This window comes from Centropristis striata, chromosome 21 (assembly GCF_030273125.1).
Source record: "Centropristis striata isolate RG_2023a ecotype Rhode Island chromosome 21, C.striata_1.0, whole genome shotgun sequence".
In the NCBI taxonomy this organism is placed as follows: domain Eukaryota; kingdom Metazoa; phylum Chordata; class Actinopteri; order Perciformes; family Serranidae; genus Centropristis; species Centropristis striata.
In genome coordinates this window covers 2,096,949-2,116,763 of record NC_081537.1, presented here as the reverse complement: position 1 = coordinate 2,116,763, position 19,815 = coordinate 2,096,949, and the positions used below count along the sequence as shown (strand labels likewise).

The 19,815-nt window shown below is 34.5% G+C and overlaps 2 protein-coding genes across 2 annotated transcripts in view; both read left to right on the top strand.

The window, feature by feature from the left end:
- The window catches only part of ccdc57 (coiled-coil domain containing 57), a 54,250-nt gene that overhangs the window by 33,470 nt on the left and 965 nt on the right, over nt 1–19,815 (top strand). Inside the window, exons 13-19 of the mRNA XM_059325118.1 lie at nt 1,629–1,911; nt 3,241–3,341; nt 4,321–4,561; nt 5,465–5,565; nt 9,447–9,657; nt 13,024–13,175; nt 15,843–16,002. Coding sequence (XP_059181101.1) covers nt 1,629–1,911; nt 3,241–3,341; nt 4,321–4,561; nt 5,465–5,565; nt 9,447–9,657; nt 13,024–13,175; nt 15,843–16,002 — 1,249 coding nt within the window. The remainder of the gene's footprint in view (nt 1–1,628; nt 1,912–3,240; nt 3,342–4,320; nt 4,562–5,464; nt 5,566–9,446; nt 9,658–13,023; nt 13,176–15,842; nt 16,003–19,815) is intronic.
- Nucleotides 18,194–19,815, top strand: part of fasn (fatty acid synthase) — a 79,091-nt gene continuing 77,469 nt past the window's right edge. The window contains 1 exon segment of the mRNA XM_059325234.1: nt 18,194–18,484. The gene's annotated coding sequence lies outside the window, so the exon portion shown is untranslated.

The following is a 19,815-nucleotide window of genomic DNA, read 5'->3' as shown; positions in this document are numbered from 1 at the left end:
GACAGCTTTGTCCCCCCAGTTCTAAAATCCATCTGCGCCTGAATAAAACAGGAATCTTTATATGTTTTGAGGAGAGTCCACAATGTCCAGTCTACTTCATACTCCAAATTAAGGGCATTTAAATAAAGCAACTCCAATGTTTTCAGGCCGAGCACGGCTGGATACATGATGAGAGTTTAACTAGTTAGTCCTGCAGCAGCTTTCTGCATATAATAGGTTCACCGCTCGGTAAGAAGTTCTGGAAAATCTGTGAAAGCCCTGATGTGATGCCTGTCCCAGCTCTACTTTCTGTCTTCCGTGCTGCTTCAGCGATCAGTTTCCTATCGTTGGAACCTCAGAAATCTGGCAAGGACTGCTCCAGGATGCTGGCTGTCAAGGTCCATGCCTGGCTCCACAGTCTGTATGAATGGACCGCATGTCTTCACTTCCTCCCACTGCAGCATGGAGGCCAATATATCACCACTAAAGAGTGGAACCGCCATTATCGAGTTGCCACCCAAACACCCGCCAAACCAATCACGAGTCAATTACAGCCATCAATCATACTATGGCATGATATGACTTTTTATTTTTTTATTTTTTTTATTTTTGACATCTCAAAATGTGTTTTTTTTGTTGTTATTTCTGGAAAAAAGACTGCAAAAAAGGTGTAGAGTCTAAAACCAGATCAAACAGTAAATCTGAGGGAAATGATCTTGCTGCATGGACAGATAATTTACCTTGACAAGATTTATTAAATGAAGATTATTAAATCTAGAAATAAGCATGTTGAACACTTATAATGAGAAATTAAGTCTTAAAACAAGATCAATTATCTAACACTTCTAAATCTAAAGTTTATAATTCTCTCTCGGGCCAGTTCATCGCTGCTGGCAGCTTTAATTTATGTTGTTTTAAGAGTTAATTTCTTATTTTAAGCGTTCAACATGCTTCTTTGTTGACCCTCGCCTTGGATCAGCAAAAAAATCCCCCCAAAAGCAACATTTTACAGCGAAAATGTGGAAATACCTGAATGAGAGCAACTTCCAGACCACTACATATTAGATTTAATTGGTGAACAATATATTTGACAGATGTATTACTTATGAAAATACAAAAGTACCACTAAGCGTTAGGGTTGTCACGATACTAAGATTTTCAACTGGATACCGATACTATAAAATATTCGATGCTCGATACCATTTTCGATACCACCAGGATAAAAACAAAGACCCCAAAATTTAACAGAAATATTTTTATTAACAAGAAAAATGCAACATGTAAAAATGAACAGAACCAAACAGGTTAAATATTTATAATTAAAAACAGTTGTGCAAAAAGAGACAACTATGATAACAAGCTTCAGGTCTGAGGTAGTGCAAAAAATAAATAAATACAATAAACAATAACAATTAGAACAATATTTTGTATGCTGTGCACAATATTAGGCAAGCTTGATAAGTCGACTTTTCTCTGCTTCATTCTGGGACTTCAAGAGAGAAAATAACACTTTTCATCCATACTTTTGAAAATTTGTATCGTATCCGGATACAACGTTTTAGTATGGATACTTTTTTGAGTATGGATACTTTTGACAAGCCTACTAAGCGTTCTGAAAACCAGCTGAGTGTGTTTGTATCCGTCCACAGGGTCTCACACCACGGGTAAACTCTCTGGACTCAGACAGGATCAGCTGTCTCCAGCAGCAGAACAGCATCCTGCGCTCCGTGGTCACCCAGATGAAGAAGGACATGGAGGGTCTCCTCCATCTCCTACCCTCCACCAGAACCCAGCCACAGGCCTCCTGTCCTCAGCCGGTCCAGCATCCAGAACCCCCTGGTACCACCTCCACCACTCCTACAGCCAACACTGTGATGGCCACCGGACCACAAACACAACCCACCAACATCTCCTTTAAAATCAGCCCAGCAGGTGAGGAAACCAGCAAATGATTTCAACTCAATCAGTTATTTTTCCTCTCCATGCCTTAATAACCAAAATATGTTTTATTTAAACATTTTTAACAAACTGTAGTGTAAACAACAACCAACATATTAACATAAATAAAAAGAAGTTTGTACATGAAATTCCCAGTGCAGCCAAACAAATTTACTGACTTGAAGCTGATTCAATGAAGGACCCAAAAACATCTCTCCTCCTTTATTACCCTCAACATACTGCTGGGTGATTTATTATCTGTCCAGTCTGTCAAGCCTTTAGAACCAGTGTTTCCCACAGGATTTACTGGGACTATGATGGGGGACCCAAACAAAGTAGGGGATCCGGGGCCATGCTCCCCTGGAGAACATTTTTGCCCAAAAAGCCTAAATTTGGTGCCTCTTGCCTATTTTAATGCCACTATTCCATTTTAATAATTGTATGCTTTAGATAATTATTGTAAATGAGAATAATAATAATAAATAATTCTTCTTCTTCTTCTTCTTCTTAGGGTTCTGTTTTATTTAAGGCGTCATATTTTGACATTTTTCTTGTAAATTCTGTGTTGGACTCTGTTAACACATCCATGTGTCTATGCTATAAAAACACCCTACACAAAGAAGCCTTTCAGTAACGTAGGGCAAACATTCATTTCAATATAACTCTTGTTGGAAACTTAAACTGTAACCTGTGATTATATCCATGCTTGAAGATATTGGCTTTCCAAAAGACGGACATAGTTTAATCCTTAGAAGTCTAAGCATTCACATCCATTAACCCTTTTGAGGCTATTTTGTCGGTTTTGGGCTCCTTTTCATTCTGCCTGTATACAAACCACTTAAAAATATTTACCTTGAGGTGTTGGTATCATTGTTTTCAGCACAACCTCACCTATATGACCTGATTATTTTTTTCATTTTGACTCACTGGATCAACATTTTGAACTCACAAAAACACACCAAAAATGACAAAAAAAAACCCACATACAAAAAAAACAAAAAGAAATTACAAAAAACACAGATAAAAACACAACCTTTGCTGAAAAGGAGTTGATGCATTAAATTGGACATTGAAACTTCTGGAAAAGCCAAAACTTTAGAGGGAAGCTGACAGCAGGGCTCCATGCTGCTTCGTTTTTTACGTTGCCACATCATGAAGAAGTCGAGACTCCAGAGGGTTAACAAATAACTTCCCCTAGTTACACCCAACAGACATCTTTACCACACTTGGGACGTTTTTAGTATTGGTTAGATGTATTTTTTATGCATATTGTGGTGACTGTATTTATTTGTCTTGACTCTTTTATGTTGTATGGATGCTTAGGTGGTCCGTGTCTGGAGAAACCTGCCAACAACTCTGCTCTAGCGAGGGAGGAGGTCAAAGTGGCTCAAACGGAGTCTGCTCTCACCAACCTCATGGAGCAGGTGCTGAAGTTGATCAGGAAACTAGTTGACGTTGACTTTGCAGTGTCTCAGTACTGTATAACATTCCCACAGCAACAACGGTATCTTATAAAAAGGTCAATTGACCACTCACAAATTGAAATGATGGGAATAAATTAGATATAAATTAGAATAAATACCTTTTTGGGAATTACATGCCGTCCTTTTAATGTTCTACACATATAAATGATATACCGACCTCTTCTATGAAACAAACTCCAAATTCCTTCACAATTACTAAATATTAGTGTTGGGACAACGAAGCTTCATGAAGCATTTCCTTTATCTACGGAGCCCAAGAGATGGCGCTCTTTGTTCAACAAAGGGCTGAAAACACACTCAATCGCCATTGATGAAGCCTTTTTTTAAAGCCAAGACCTCCATCTAGTGGGGTCAAAACATAAAGGAAATGCTTCATGAACCTTCGTTGTCCCAACACTAATATTTAGTAATTGTGAAGGAATTTGGAGTTCTTTTCATAGAAGAGGTCAGTATATCACTCATATGTGTAGAACATTAAAAGGACGGCATGTAATTCCCAAAAAGGTATTTATTCTAAAAAGCAAAATAAAGCAAGCAAACACACAATGTTTTAGGCAAGACCGCCATCTAGTGGGGTCAAAAAATAAAGGAAATGCTTCACGAAGCTTCGTTGTCCCAACACTACCTGTAGGCAACATTGTCCCAAAACGGTGCACGAGTGAAAAAGAGAGTTTTTAATTTATTTTAACATAATTTAATTGATAAACATGTGTTAAAGATTCAGTAGCTTCAACAGAGCTTAAGACATAACATTTTAAATTTAAAATCATTATAAAAGGAACTTTTTGAACCAGTTTCTTGTCTGAATGTTGTCTGTAGGAAACATCGAACCATTGAACCATCAGTGCACGAAACTTTCAAAAATGAAGGTTTACTCACCTATCAATCATCTATTGTCCCAACACTACCTTCATTCCAGAGGGCTCTGGTGCGACAGCTCCAAGAGGAGAAGCTGTATTTGCGGCAGCAGGCCTCCAAACTGAAGTCTGGTGGTTTGCAGGACAGTATGCAGGGTAAAAGCAACCCTCCTCTCCTGTACAGCAGGCTGAAGCAGGCCGCGTCCTGTATCGCTGCTCTGAGCCGAGAGAAACAGCAGCTGATAGAGATGGTCAACTGTCTCCGTGCCCAGATCCACAATACAGGACTACAGGGAGGGACCGGTAAGACTGGTGGTCTTAAAAACTAAAAACTCAGCTCCTGGGTTTTTTTTAGTAGTTCTTTTTCTGGTGACCCTCGTGGCCAAAAAAGGCCACTCACACTAAAACTGCTATTAAATCACCATACATCAATAATGTTTTCAGATTATTTTTCCATAAATCTCTTAAACAACTTCAGACATGTTCAAAACTACCAAACATTAAATCATTTTCATAATTTTAACCCCTTGATGTGCCAGTTTATAGATTTGAATTATTCAATAATTTCTTCCAAAGGGTAGTAAATGCACCAATGGAGTATAAAAGACATGTAAGGTATATATATATATATCCCGTGGCTATTCCAACATACAAAGTGATTATGTACATTCACTGAGTGAATATTTAGAAAATAAAACATATATTTCTCGCTAGAAATGTGATCAAAATCCATTTTTATGCAGAAACTAAGTCAAAATATTGATTTTTTTTCACTAAAAATGAGAGAATTGTCGGCCATGTTTTTTGTTCTGACCGCCGGGACCTTGAAAGTCACGTGACTTGGAACAAACCAATAGGAACAAATATCCATGGAATAGCCACGGGATATGACTGGCATTAACTTGCATTGTAGAGAAATCCGTGTCAGTTTCACGGAAATTTGAGTGATTCCGTGGCTATTCCACAGATTCCTGTGAGACCAGGTTCGTAAAATAACTCTTAACACACAGCATCAAGACTGTTAAATGCATATAAATAAATAATATTTGCATATATAGCACAGCTAGAGAAGCTGTGATCTCTGGAGCCGAGCCTCTCAGCGCCTCTTTAATCTATTCAAACGTCCTAGATTGGTTCGGATGTTGGAGCTCGGACTGTTGGAAGCCTGATTATCAGAATGAAAGCAGAACTCTGTGTGTCTTCCAGACCCAGAGGAGCCAGAGAAGGACTCCTCCACAGAGGAACCAGGAGACCAACATGGTCGCCTGTTTGCTCTGGAGCTGCTGCAGCACCAGCTCACCACACAGGTACCAACGTCTTCATATATAAGACAATATATCTCATGAATTAAAGAGTGTTCACTTTAGTACCTGAGAGTTAATAGATGAGAGGAGAATGTTCTTTGACTCTGTTGTCTCACATTTGGGGCCATCGTTTGTCTGAGTCCAGGATGTAAATAATGTTTCTACAAGGTTCTAATAGTTTTGGATTTTTCATCAGTTTTAGTTTTAATTTCGTTGTCAACTTTTGTTTTCAAATTCAGTTAGTTTTAATTAGTTTTTAGAGTGAGTTTGCTGGTTTTAATTAGTTTTCATTTTTTGGAAAATGTTTAGTTTTAGTTTTTATTAGTTGTAGTTTAGTTTTTATTAGTTGTAGTTTAGTTTTTATTAGTTGTAGTTTAGTTTTTATTAGTTTTAGTTTAGTTTTTATTAGTTTTAGTTTAGTTTTTATTAGTTGTAGTTTAGTTTTTATTAGTTGTAGTTTAGTTTTTATTAGTTGTAGTTTAGTTTTTATTAGTTGTAGTTTAGTTTTTATTAGTTGTAGTTGTTTTGTAATGGGGTATTTGTTGGGTCCAGATTCAATAAGGTCACAATAAATGTTTCCTTTATTTCCTTTGTCTGATCCATCTCAGCCCCAATAAGTTTATTAAGTCATAAAACCAGATAGATGAAATAGATTTCATATCAACCAAAAAGGTTTACGGATGAAAAAAGATGACAAAGACGAAAACGAAGGACATTTTCACTATAATTTTAGTTAGTTTTAGTTAGTTTGTAACCACAAAATACAGTTTTAGTTAGTTATCTTTTTTTTTTTTAACTCTTTTTATTTCAGTTAACGAAAATGTTTTTTCAATTCTAGTTTTCATTATTTCGTTAGTTCTCGTTAACTATAATAACCTTGATGAAGACCTTCATGCACAAATGTCTTTCCTATTTCCTAATTATTGGAATGCTTCCAATGTGTAGATATTATATTTTGTGGGATTAAGTTTAACTCCTCAACACATCCATACACTTTCAATTTCCGAGCAATATTTACTTTAAATTGAATCTGAAGATATTTTGTACTAGTATACAGTGGTGGAAAGTAACTAAGTACATTTACTCTTGAGGAACTTGTACTTTCCTTGAGTATTTCTATTTTATGTCACTTTTTACTTGTACTTCGTTTCATTTCTAGGCAACTATTGTACTTTTTACTCCACTACATTTAGCTGCCAGCTTTAGTTACTTTTCAGGTCCAGATTTAACATAAAACATAATAGATTTAAAATTTGTACTAATTAACCACACAAAAGTATATTAAGTAGTTAAAATGAGCCCTACCTTGACAACAGTAAATTTAAGGCTAAATGCATCAAAAATAATAATATATTTGGACAATCTGAGTGAGTCCATTCTGCATTGCGAATACTTTTACTTTTGATACTTTAAGTACATTTTGATGCTGATACTTTTGTACTTTTACTTCAGTAAGTTTTGAATGCAGGACTTTTACTGGAGTGGAGTAATTTCACAGTGTGGTATCAGTACTTTTACTTGAGGAAGGGATCTGAATACTTCTTCCAACACTGTTAGTATATTTACGCATAATAAAATGAGACTATTTTCATACCAATATGACAAGGTCCAAAAAAAAAGACACAAATGCCCAAGTCCTCTCTGTCTGTAACTGGCAACAGGATGTGGTTTTCAAGGGGAAACAGCTTGTCTAACGCTCCAGAATCAGATTAGCTGCAGCTATAAAGCCCAATAATAATAATGTCTCATTTGACTTATCTGTATATGCAGAAATGTAAACGTCAGTTTTTGGTTTTGAAGTCAATAATAATAATACCTTTATTTATATAACACCTTTAAAAACAGCGTTCACAAAGTGCTTTGAGAGAGCAAGCATGAATAAAAGTCATGCAAAAATATGAAGAAAGAAAATATATATATATGTATATATATAAGTCTTGGTGGTGAAAAACAGCCAGGCTTTGTCATCAGTGTGTGGTTGCCAGGCAACCAGCGGTGATGCTGCACAGAAGTGCTTGTGTATAAACTGATTACAATAATTGAGTCCCCCTAACGACACAATGTGTCATTTTTATATTTCAGTGTGTATGTACACTTGAAACAAATAAGATTCTCATTTTCTGAGACACTGAGTTTAGTGTTTTCATTCTCTCTGAGCCAGAATCATCAAAATTACAAGAAAAACAGGCTTGAAATATTTCACTCTATGTGTAATGAATATATATGATGTATGAGTTTCACTTTCTAATTAATAATTTTTCACGATATTCTAATGTTTTGAGATATACCTGTGTAAAAAAAAAGATACAAAATGACCAAAAATAGATGTTAAAATTACCAAATACAGACATAAATTTACCAAAAGAGACACAAAATACCAACTGTGGACTCCAAAACTGGACTTTTTCCACAATATTCTCATTTTCTGAGACACTGAGTTTTGTGTTTTCAAGCCAGAATCATCAAAATTACAAGAAAAACAGGCTTGAAATATTTCACTCTATGTTGAATTAATCTACATGATAAACAAGTTTAACATTCTGAAATAATTGATAAAATATATTTAACTTTTTCATAATATTCTAATTTTTTTTAGATGTACCTGTGTAAAAAAAAGACACAAAATGACCAAAAAGGAAACAAAATGACCAACAATAGCTGCAAAAATGACCAAAAAAGAAACAAAAATGACCAAAAGAGACATAAATTTACCAAAAGAGACACAAAATACCAACTGTGGACTCCAAAACTGGACTTTTTCACAATATTCTCATTTTCTGGGACACTGGGTTTAGTGTTTTCATTATCTCTAAGCCAGAATCATCAAAATTACAAGAAAAACAGGCTTGAAATATTTCACTCTATGTGTAATGAATCTATATAATAAACAAGTTTCACTTTCTGAAATAATTGGCAAAAAATATTGAACTTTTTCACAATATTCTGATGTTTTGAGATGTACCTGTACATCCATTTCCAAATCCAATCCACTTTATTTATAGAGCAAAATTTTAGCTAACACAAGGTTTCCAAAGTGCTGCACAAACAATAAATAGATAACACAATACAGAAAGATGTAGTAAACAATAGAACAGTAAAATGCAATAAGATAAAATAAATAAAAATAGGATAAAAATAAATAAATAAAATGTAAAATGTACTGCCCGCACAAAATAAAACATGCATGTATACAAATAAAAACAAAAAAAATCATAAAATCAACACTCGAGCCAACGAGAAGAGGTTGGTTTTAACCCATACGAACCTATGGTGTAACAAACACTTTAAATGTTCTATATTCTCCCATATTCAGCTTTATGCTTCACCTTAACTCATTAAATCCCTAAGAGACACATATTGTGTGACTGGAAACAGAAATGTGTAAAAGTAGCTCATTTTAAAAAGCGTATTTTTTGTTACTAGGCTAACTTTAAACCCATTTAACAACTCTAATCCATAAATAAGATGTCCTGTGTTGCATTTAACTTGTTCTGACCATATTTCCTGAACAAATTAAAGTCACAATTTTGATATATGTTATGGAGATGCAAAATCAAAAGGCAAATTTGTGTCTCTGTAAGCAGAAAATGTGTCTAGTTTTTTTCTATTTTAAAATAAGAAATATCATAAACATAAATACCATAAACGCCCATCGTAACGTATATGTTTCATCACAGATTTTTGACATTTAGGGGTAGTATTTTTTTTTTTAAACATCAAAAATGTGTTCAATGTAGTCCACTTATAGAACACATCCTTTAAGGAGAACTGGTTCTGGGTTCTGGGTTAAGAAGAGACTTTAACTGAGTGAGTGTGGTGTTGTGTGCTACTCTGTGGTCCCTCTAGGGGGCGCTGTGGCTCCACTAATGTCTTTGTGTGTCCAGGAGCTGCAGTATGCTCTGAGGCAGAGCTCCGGCCCCCCCGCTCAACATCTCCTGCCTGGGAAAGGCAACCAAAGTGTTGCCACAGAAGGATCTGGCAACCCAGGGCCCCTGGAGTCCAGGTCTGTGATGTCATCATCAGAGTCTCTGAGGTCATTAAACCAGCTCTGGGAGATCCTGGACCATGGAGTCAGTCCGTCACTGATGTCAGAAGGTAATAAACCACAATTACAAGCTTGACCACAATTTGTTTCCCAAACTGATTGCATATATTTACACATATATATGTATATATATTTTATTTTTATTCCGATCTTGTATATGCCTAAAAATCACACACAAAGAGTCAGCTTTTTCCTGTCAGGTCAGTAAAAGAATATTAACAGCAGACATGGCCAAAAGTTTGGAGGCAACTTAAATGTTCTGTTCACAATGTCTTTCTTAAAAACCAGGCTGGAATCAACAACTGACTGAAACTGTATTTTGTGGTTCCAAAACTAACTAAAACTAACTAAAATTATAGTGAAAATGTCCTTCGTTTTGGTCTTTGTCAACTTTTTTCATCCGTAAACCTTTTTGGTTGATATGAAATCTATTTCATCCATCTGGTTTTATGACTTAATCAACTTATTGGGGCTGAGATGGATTAGACAAAGGAAATAAAGGAAACATTTATTGTGACCTTATTGAATCTGGACCCAACAAATACCCCATTACAAAACAACTACAACTAACTAAAATTTACGAGAAAAAAAGTGACAAATTTACAAGAAAAAAGTGACAAATTTACGAGAAAAAAGTGATGAATTTTCAAGAAAAAAGTGACAAATTTACAAGAAAAAAGTGATGAATTTACGAGAAAAAAGTGACAAATTTATGAGAAAGAAGTGACAAATTTACGAAAAAAAATCTCAAATTTATGAGAAAAAAAATCTCAAATTTATGAGAAAAAAGTGACGAATTTACAAGAAAAAAGTGACAAATTTACGAGAAAAAAGTGACGAATTTACAAGAAAAAAGTGATGAATTTACAAGAAATAAGTGACAAATTTACGAGAAAAAAGTGACAAATTTACAAGAAAAAGTGACAAATTTATGGTAAAAAAGTGACGAATGTACAAGAAAAAAGTGACAAATTTACAAGAAAAAAGTGGAAAATTTACGAGAAAAAAGTGACGAATTTACAAGAAAAAAGTGACGAATTTACAAGAAAAAAGTGACGAATTTACAAGAAAAAGTGACAAATATACAAGAAAAAGTGACAAATTTATGGTAAAAAAGTGACGAATGTACGAGAAAAAAGTGACAAATTTACGAGAAAAAAATCTCAAATTTACAAGAAAAAAAATCTCAAATTTACGAGAAAAAAGTGACAAATTGCCCTAACCCAACAAATACCCCATTACAAAAAAACCTAAAAATAATAAAAACTAAACTAAAACTAAGCTTTTTCCAAAAAATAAAAACACATTAAAACTAACTGGATTTGAAAACAAAATCACACCGAAATTAAAACTAAAACTAATGAAAAATCCCAAACTATTGTAACCTTGGTGTGAACAGGGATTGATTCAGTGTGTCAGCATTGATCTTATTGGTGGTTATTGATCTTACTGGTGGTTCTGGACAGAACGTCTCCAGTAGAAACACAGTTGCAGTGATGAGATGAAAGTCCTGTTGTTAAGTTGCCCAACCTCTCCAGGGAACAGTTTCATCACGCTCAGACACACTGATCAACATCATGCCATCTAATAATTGTGAAACAGGACAAACCTGGCACAATATTTCAGTCAACTGAACTGTCCTGGCCGGTCAAAGGGTTTTTTTTAGAAATTTTACACAGCTGTAAGAGATAAGATTAGATAAAGTTTATCTCATTTCTCTTAGAGCGAGCATATACTGTCCAGAAACAAGGTCAACACTGAGCAAAGCCAAGGGATGTTTAGAAATCTGAATCTGGAACGAGGCGGCTGAGTGTCCGAGGGTAACACACTGAACTCCCACTAGCTCCCACTGGTCACAGTTACAGAAAAGACACCAAATGACTGAAAAAAAAGATACAAAATGAACAAAAAAGACACAAAATTACAAAAAAATACACAAAATTACTAAAAAGAAACAAAATGACTGAAAAAAAAAACAATAAATTACTTAAAAAAGACACAAAATGACCAAAAAATACACAAAATTACTAAAAAAAAAAATACACAAAATGACTAAAAAAAGATACAAAATGACCAAAAAAAGACACAAAATTACAAATAAATACACAAAATTACTAAAAAGAAACAAAATGACTGAAAAATAAACAATAAATTACTTTAAAAAGACACAAAATGACCCAAAAAAGACACAGAATTACCAAATAAAGAAACAAAATTATTTTAAAAAGACACAAAATTACCAAAAAGTAACAAGGTCAACACTGAGCAAAGCCAAGGGATGTTTAGAAATCTGTATCTGGAACGAGGCGGCTGAGTGTCCGAGGGTAACACACTGAACTCCCACTAGCTCCCAGTGGTCAGACCATCACATCTTTAGTGGTGGAGTGTGTGTGTGGAAGTCAAGGTTATGATAGTTTTTGATTACTATAAAGGATAATAAGGGTTCTTCTATATTTTATTTAAGGCGTCTTATTTTGACAGTCTTCTTGTAAATTCTATGGTGGATTCTGCTAACACATCCATGTGCTCTTATTTTGAAAGTGTGAAATGTGTTTGCTTTTATTTTGAAGGCAGGTCTAACACGTTCTTACCGTAACGCGTTATGGTGTGTTTAATTTACACCAGGGGTCTCAAACTCAAATTATCTTTGGGGCCGCTGGAGGCAGCATCAAAATGACCAAGAACAGACACAGAATGACAGAAAAAAAACTAAATTACCAAAAAAATACACAGAATTACCAAAAAAGACAAAAAATTATTTTAAAAAGACACAAAATTACCAAATAATGAATCAGAATTACCAAAAAAGACACAAAATTATTACAAAATTACCAAAAAAAGACATAAAATTACCAAAAAAAGACACAAAATTACTAAAAAAAGACATAAAATTACCAAAAAAAGACATAAAATTACCAAATAAAGAATCAGAATTACCAAAAAAAGGCACAAAATTATTTAAAAAAGACACAAAATTATTACCAAAAACCAAAAACATCAATTAAAGGGACCTTCCACACACAACACGGTAAAGTACCATTCATATAAAACTCACATTAAACTTTCATATCAAGGTGGGGGCCACAAAATACCATCACGAGGGCCACAATTGGCCCGCGGGCCACGAGTTTGAGACCCACGATTTACACTGAAGGTCTGAACTTGGAGCACGAAACAGCGTTGAAAATTCTGACATTGGTGTAGACCTTGAACGCACCATTAGCAGCTGGACTCTATGTGCTGCAATGTAAATAATCTAACTAACGGACATTAATCCTGTTTTATTGTTGGTGTTTGTCTCTGAAAGTGGAGGACGGATCAGGATCACTAGTGAATCTGAACACATGGTTCCACTGAACAGCCGTTAATATTGCTCTTTAATATTATATTAATATTAATATCTGTCTTGTGTGAAGGTGAAGGTGAGCTGAGCAGGAGGACCGTGGCTGATGGAGTCCAGATAATTCATGGTGTCAGTGCTCCAGTACATAGCCAGGCCCCAACAGAGGTCCATCAGAAGAAGAACCCACCAAACACCACCAAGACCACCAGCAGGACCAGAACCAGGGTCAGAAACTACAACGTTAAGGACTGACACACTGTAAAAAATGTGATTAAAAAAACAGATCAAACAGTAAATCTGAGGGAAATGATCTTGCTGCATGGACAGATAATTTAATTTGACAAGATTTATTAAATTAAGATTATTAAATCTAGAAATAAGCATGTTGAACACTTAAAATAAGAAATTAACTCTTAAAACTAGAATAAAACCAGAATAAAACCAGTTAAAACCAGAATAAAACCAAGAGATTTCTTAAATAAAACCAGTTAAAACCAGAATAAAACCATGTAAAACCAGAATAAAACCACGTAAAACCAGAATAAAACCAGAATAAAACCACGTTAAACCAGAATAAAACCAGAATAAAACCAGTTAAAACCAGAATAAAACCATGTAAAACCAGAATAAAACCACGTAAAACCAGAATAAAACCACGTAAAACCAGAATAAAACCATTTAAAATCAGAATAAAACCATTTAAAACCAGAATTAAACCAAGCGATTTCTTAAATTAAACCAGTTAAAACCAGAAAAAAATGATCTTGCTGCATGGACAGATAATTTCACTTGACAAGATTCCTTAAGTTAAGATTATTAAATCTAGAAATAAGCATGTTGAACACTTAAAATAATATATTAACTCTTAAAACCAGATAAAGTAAAGCTGCCAGCAGTGATGAACTGGCCCGAGCAGAGTGACCTGATGATTATTTGGTTCTTACCAAGATAAAAAAAACTTTAGATTTAGAAGTGTTAGATCATTTATCTTGTTTTAAGAGTTAATTTCTTATTTTAAGTGTTCAACATGCTTATTTAGAGATTTAATAATCTTAATGTAATAAATCTTGTCAAGGTAAATTATCTGTCCATGCAGCAAGATCATTTCCCTCAGATTTACTGTTTGATCTGGTTTTTAGACTGAACACCTTGTTGCAGTGCTGGTTAGGGTCCTGGTCCTCCTCAGCCTGACAAAATAACCTGAATTATGTGATGATGATGTCATCAGAGCCTGCGTAAATCTCTTAGAGAGGGAAAAACAGACTTGGTGACCTCTGACCTTAAGATATCTGGATGTGAATCAGCCCTCTGGGAACCACAAGTCTCGTCTTGACTTACTGTACATGCTCCTTACTGCTGATACACTGTAAAAAAAAAAAAAAAATCTGTTAAATTTACTGTGAAATACCAGCTGCTGTGGTTGCCAGAATTTGTGGGTTTTCTACTGTAAATTTCAATGTAAATATTATCAAAAACTGTAATTTTGACTGAATATTCCCTTTATTTTTAGGGTAATTGTGTCTGAGTGGAAATATGGTATTTCTTCTTTGATTTTACATGAAAGAAACTGTTTTCTGCAGTTTAAAAGTTTTGTACTATTCCTTGATTTACGGTAATTAAAAGCATCTACTATGGTGATATTCAATGTTTAATTTTAGCAGCAAAAACTATAATTTTGACTGAATATTCCCTTTATTTCATCATTTCATTGTGTCCTTGTGACAATATGGTATTTATCCATTAATTTTACATGAATTTTTATATATTTTTACAGTAAAACTGTGTGCTTTCAAAAGTTTTGTACTATTTCTTGATTTACGGTAATTAAAAGTGTTTATAATGCTGATATGCAATTTTTTATTTTATGCCCTATTTCTCATGCAATTTGACAGTGTTTTACTGTAACATCTCCATCGTGTAACAGTTTAAGTCAAAACCCACATTGTTTTTCTCCTGCATTAAAATGTGTTGTTTTCCTATTTTATTTGGATATTTCTGCATACGGGGGTCCTTAGAACAGGCTGGAATTGGAAATGTGGATTTCCGTAGAGATCAATGAGAGCGTTTCTTTTAACTTGACCTTAAAACATTACAGCCTCATGAAACTTTACAGCCACAAACTAGAGATTTAAAGTATTTCGAGGATGTTTTTAGCTTTAGTACAGTTTTGTATAGCTTTCTCAGCAGTTTACCAAGGTTATAATAGTTTTGGACGTTTTAATTATTAGTTTTAATAACACTAGTAATGACTCAAAAATTGCTGCAACATCTTATGGGACAAAATTGATCAGGAAATTTACTTCATAATGTTACATAATGCTCTTAACCCTTATACATCTTGATATGTTTATTTTTTGTGGGGGTTTTTTTCAATTAATGCTCAAATAAATTCAAAATCTAGCAATAGTATCTTAATTATCTTGTTTTGAGTATAATTTACCTACTGACCATAGCTTTATGTGCTTATTTAATTATTAGTATTATTATTATGTCCTTATGTAATTATCTTATTGTTTAAAGACTTCTTTATATGCTTTTCGAGCTATTCAACTGTTGAATATGGTGAGTTTTTACCTAAAATATTGGCTCCAATTGAGAGTTTTAGTTGCATGTAGTTTGAATAATATTTCAAAAGTATTTTCTACCTCATTTCAAGTATTTCTGCCTTATTTTAATGTTACTACAGTCGAGGTTTTCAAGCCACAATTGCTCAGAATAAGTATATTTGGATTTAATTCTGGACATCATTGTTTTTTTCCAGTTCCTAGATATTTTTTACTTATTTAAAGAATTCTTACAAAGAAAAAAATACTCACTGCACTGGCAGATAATTGTACGTGTTTCAAGCATGTATTTGCGTAATTCTAGTGATTTATTTCTTATTGTTGTCAGTTGGTTTCTGCAGTGAAGGAGCAGCTTTTCCTCCTGTTGAGCTCCTCGTGCAGCGACCGGTTCCACCAGTCCAACACTGGAACACTCAGAGCTTCTACCTCCAGGCCAGAAAACATCTTTCATGAGGAAATGAACTTCTATTCAACATGTGCTATGAAATGTATTTCTATCAAACAACATGAGGCTATAGAACTGATTTATATGAAACAGGGGTCTTTGAAAAAACATAAAATACATTTCTATTAAACAATATTGGATATGGAATATTTCTAAAAGCAAAAAACACACAAATAAACTACAATTTCACACTTAGTATGGAATAAATAGACAGATAGACAGATTACTACAGTATATAATATAATATATAATAATAATAATAATAAGGCCAGTATAATAATAATAGTAGTATCTCACAGTATATAGTAATAATAGTAACGACAGCAACAGTATCTGTATATAATAATAATCATAGTCATAATAATAATAATAATAACATAGAAATGTGTCATATATTCAGCCTGTGCAGGGTGTTCATACATACACAACATAATATATATATATATATATATATATATACACACATATATATGATATATTGTACTGGCATTATATATGCATTTAAATACTTTACTATACAATATATACATACAATAGATAATATACTAAGAATAGTATAAGTAGAATGTGCAAGAGGACAAGAATATTGTATAAATATGATATATAAAATCAATATGATTAATATGTGACACATATCACATATGATGTGAAGAAGTTGCCTTAAAAGGTGGAGAAAAAAAAGTTTTTCTACATGTCCTAAAACCAGTCTTGTGTATTTCTGATTGATTATATGATATTATATTATATGATATTATATTATATTATATTATATTATATTGTATTATATTATATGATATTATATGATATTATATGATATTATATGATATTATATTATATTATATTATATTATATTATATTATATGTGTATTATTGGTAGCAGGCCTGTGTGTGAGATGCTCGTGGGAACATCACGCCATCAGAAACATGAACTCCAGTAACCTCAGCATGTCACACGAGCTTCCGCTGCTACGTCATCACTTGGCCCGCCTTTTAATCACCCTATCGCCACACAGGTCCCTCCCCTCCGCTCTGATTGGACGAGGCCTCACACCCCCGCTCCCTGATTGGTCCGTTTACATGTCGGGGAGAATACCTCAGTGTGTGTTGGTTGGACCCAGAGCCCTTTGTGTGTGTGTGTAGCTACTGATGTTTACATTTAATGTCAAGTCATAAATGTTAAAATGAACATTGATAAAGTTTAAAAAAAAGGTAAAGAAATGTTTCATATATTTATAGTCATATATGTTATACAAAACTATGTTATAATAATAAAAAATAGATAGATAGATAGATAGATAGATAGATATATAGATAGATAGATAGATAGATAGATAGATAGATAGATAGATAGATAGATAGATAGATAGAGAGATAGATAGATAGATAGATAGATAGATAGAGAGATAGATAGATAGATAGATAGATAGATAGATAGATAGATAGATAGATAGATAGAGAGATAGATAGATAGATAGATAGATAGATAGATAGAGAGATAGATAGATAGATAGATAGATAGATAGATAGATAGATAGATAGATAGATAGATAGAGAGATAGATAGATAGATAGAGAGATAGATAGATAGATAGATAGATAGATAGATAGATAGATAACAACACAATTAAATAAAAAGAGGTATATTCAAGCAATAAAATGCAATAAAAATAAAAATGTCTAAAGAAGGAGTACTGATTGTAGTGCAGAATAAAATATAAATATACAGTATAAAATATAAGGATAGATAGATAGATAGATAGATAGATAGATAGATAGATAGATAGATAGATAGATAGATAGATAGATAGACACACAATAACAAAACAATTAAATAAAAAGAGGTATATTCAAGCAATAAAATGCAATAAAAATAAAAATGTCCAAAAAAGAGCACTGATTGTAGTGCAGAATAAAATATAAATACGCAGCATAAAAATATAAGGAGCCTAAAACAAACAAGGTGCAGTAACAGTGTGCATAAAACACATAAAGCGCACATATATAAATATAAATAGAGAGAGTGTGTGTGTATAATGTGTGTGTGTGTCCGGTGGGGCGGGGCTAGAGGAGTGACGGTGGCCGAGAGAGGAAGAGAATATTGAGTTTTGAGTTTGAACTCCAGTTACCCCGAGCCTCTCTCTCTCTCTCTCTCTCTCTCTCTCTCTCTCTCTCTCTCTCTCTCTCTCTCTCTCTCCTCCTCCTCTGTGAGTCAGGGGGCGTAGAGCGAGTCTCTCCATCACTGGCTGGCCCGGAGCCTCCTGCCTCGCCGCTCATTGGACTGCGGGCCCGGGCCGAGCTGTCAGCCCATGTGGCGTGGCCAGACACAATGTAACACATTTAAATTCACCAGAGCGAAAAAAAAGATTCAGAGGAAGCAGCTCAGAGGCGTCTCACGTCAAGCTGACAGACAGGAAACCAGGAGACAGAGAGACAGAGAGACAGACAGAGAGACAGACAGACAGACAGCCGGGTCCTTCCCACGGTCACACGCGCACTTACAGTCAGAGGAAGACACCTGGTGAACAGGTAAGATCTTTATCTGGCGGTTATCAGGCTGCTGGAGGCATCTATACCGGGCTTTATTAGAGATGTGTTCAGGGACCAGTTTAATAGTCCTGGATCTCTTTAAATGAGACAGAATGAGCGAGCTAGACCACTTTAATGCAGCGTCATGTAGAATAGTCTACATTAAACTCGTCTAGTTTGCTTCCTTCTTACTCTTTTTAACGAGCCACCGGGACCTGGACCAGGGGAACTAGATGGAATTAGATGAGTTTAATGCACATGTCGTACTGTATATCTTTAAATGAGACAGAATGAGCGAGATAGACCACTTTAATGCAGCGTCATGTAGAATAGTCTACATTAAAGTCGTCTAGTTTGCTTCCTTCTTACTTTTCTTAACGAGCCGCCGGTCCCGGTCCCGGTTTTTACTGTATCTCTTTAAATGAGACAGAATGAGCGAGCTAGACGAGTTTAATGTAGCGTTATGAAGAATGTACATTAAACTCGTCTAGTTCGCTTCCTTCATACTCTTTTTAACGAGCCACCGGGACCTGGACCAGGGGAACTAGATGGAACTAGATGAGTTTAATGCACATGTAGTACTGTATCTCTTTAAATGAGACAGAATAAGCGAGCTAGACGAGTTTAACGTAGCGTTATGTAGAATGTACATTAAACTCGTCTAGTTCTTACTCTTCTTAACGAGCCACCGGGGCCGGGACCTGGACCGGCGGCTCGTTAAGAAGTGTAAGAACGAAGCGAACTAGACGAGTTTAATGTACATTCTACGTAACGCTGTATTCTTTATGCGTATCTACTTTATCACCATGCTGCATTTTATTCAAGTCATTTAACTTTTGGATTAATGGTTCACATTGTTTGCTTGGTGTGTCTCCATGATGGAGATGATGCTGGTAGATAACATGGACTATACCTCTGATGGTGCATATTCTCAACATATGCATTATGGGATAGATAACATTGGTGTTGTTGATGATAAAGGCCACTTTTTATTGCCAAAAATAATGATGTATTTGGCTAAACTCTGCAGTAAAGTGCTCTGTTCAGGTTTATGACGTTGCTGTTCTGTCAGATGCTGCACTAGTGCTGCTGGCATTCTGTCACAGAAGTGAGATGCTGATGATTAGTAGGGCTGGGCGATATGGTGCAAAAAAGTCATATCCTGATATATATTTAGGCTGAATATCAATATACATTGTAAAAAAAACTAAAAAAATTTCGGTTTAATTTACAGTAAAATACCGGCAGCTTTGGTTGCCAGAACTTCACCGTAAAAAATACAGTGAGTAGATTTTTACTGTAAATTTAAATGTAAATATCAGCAAAAACTG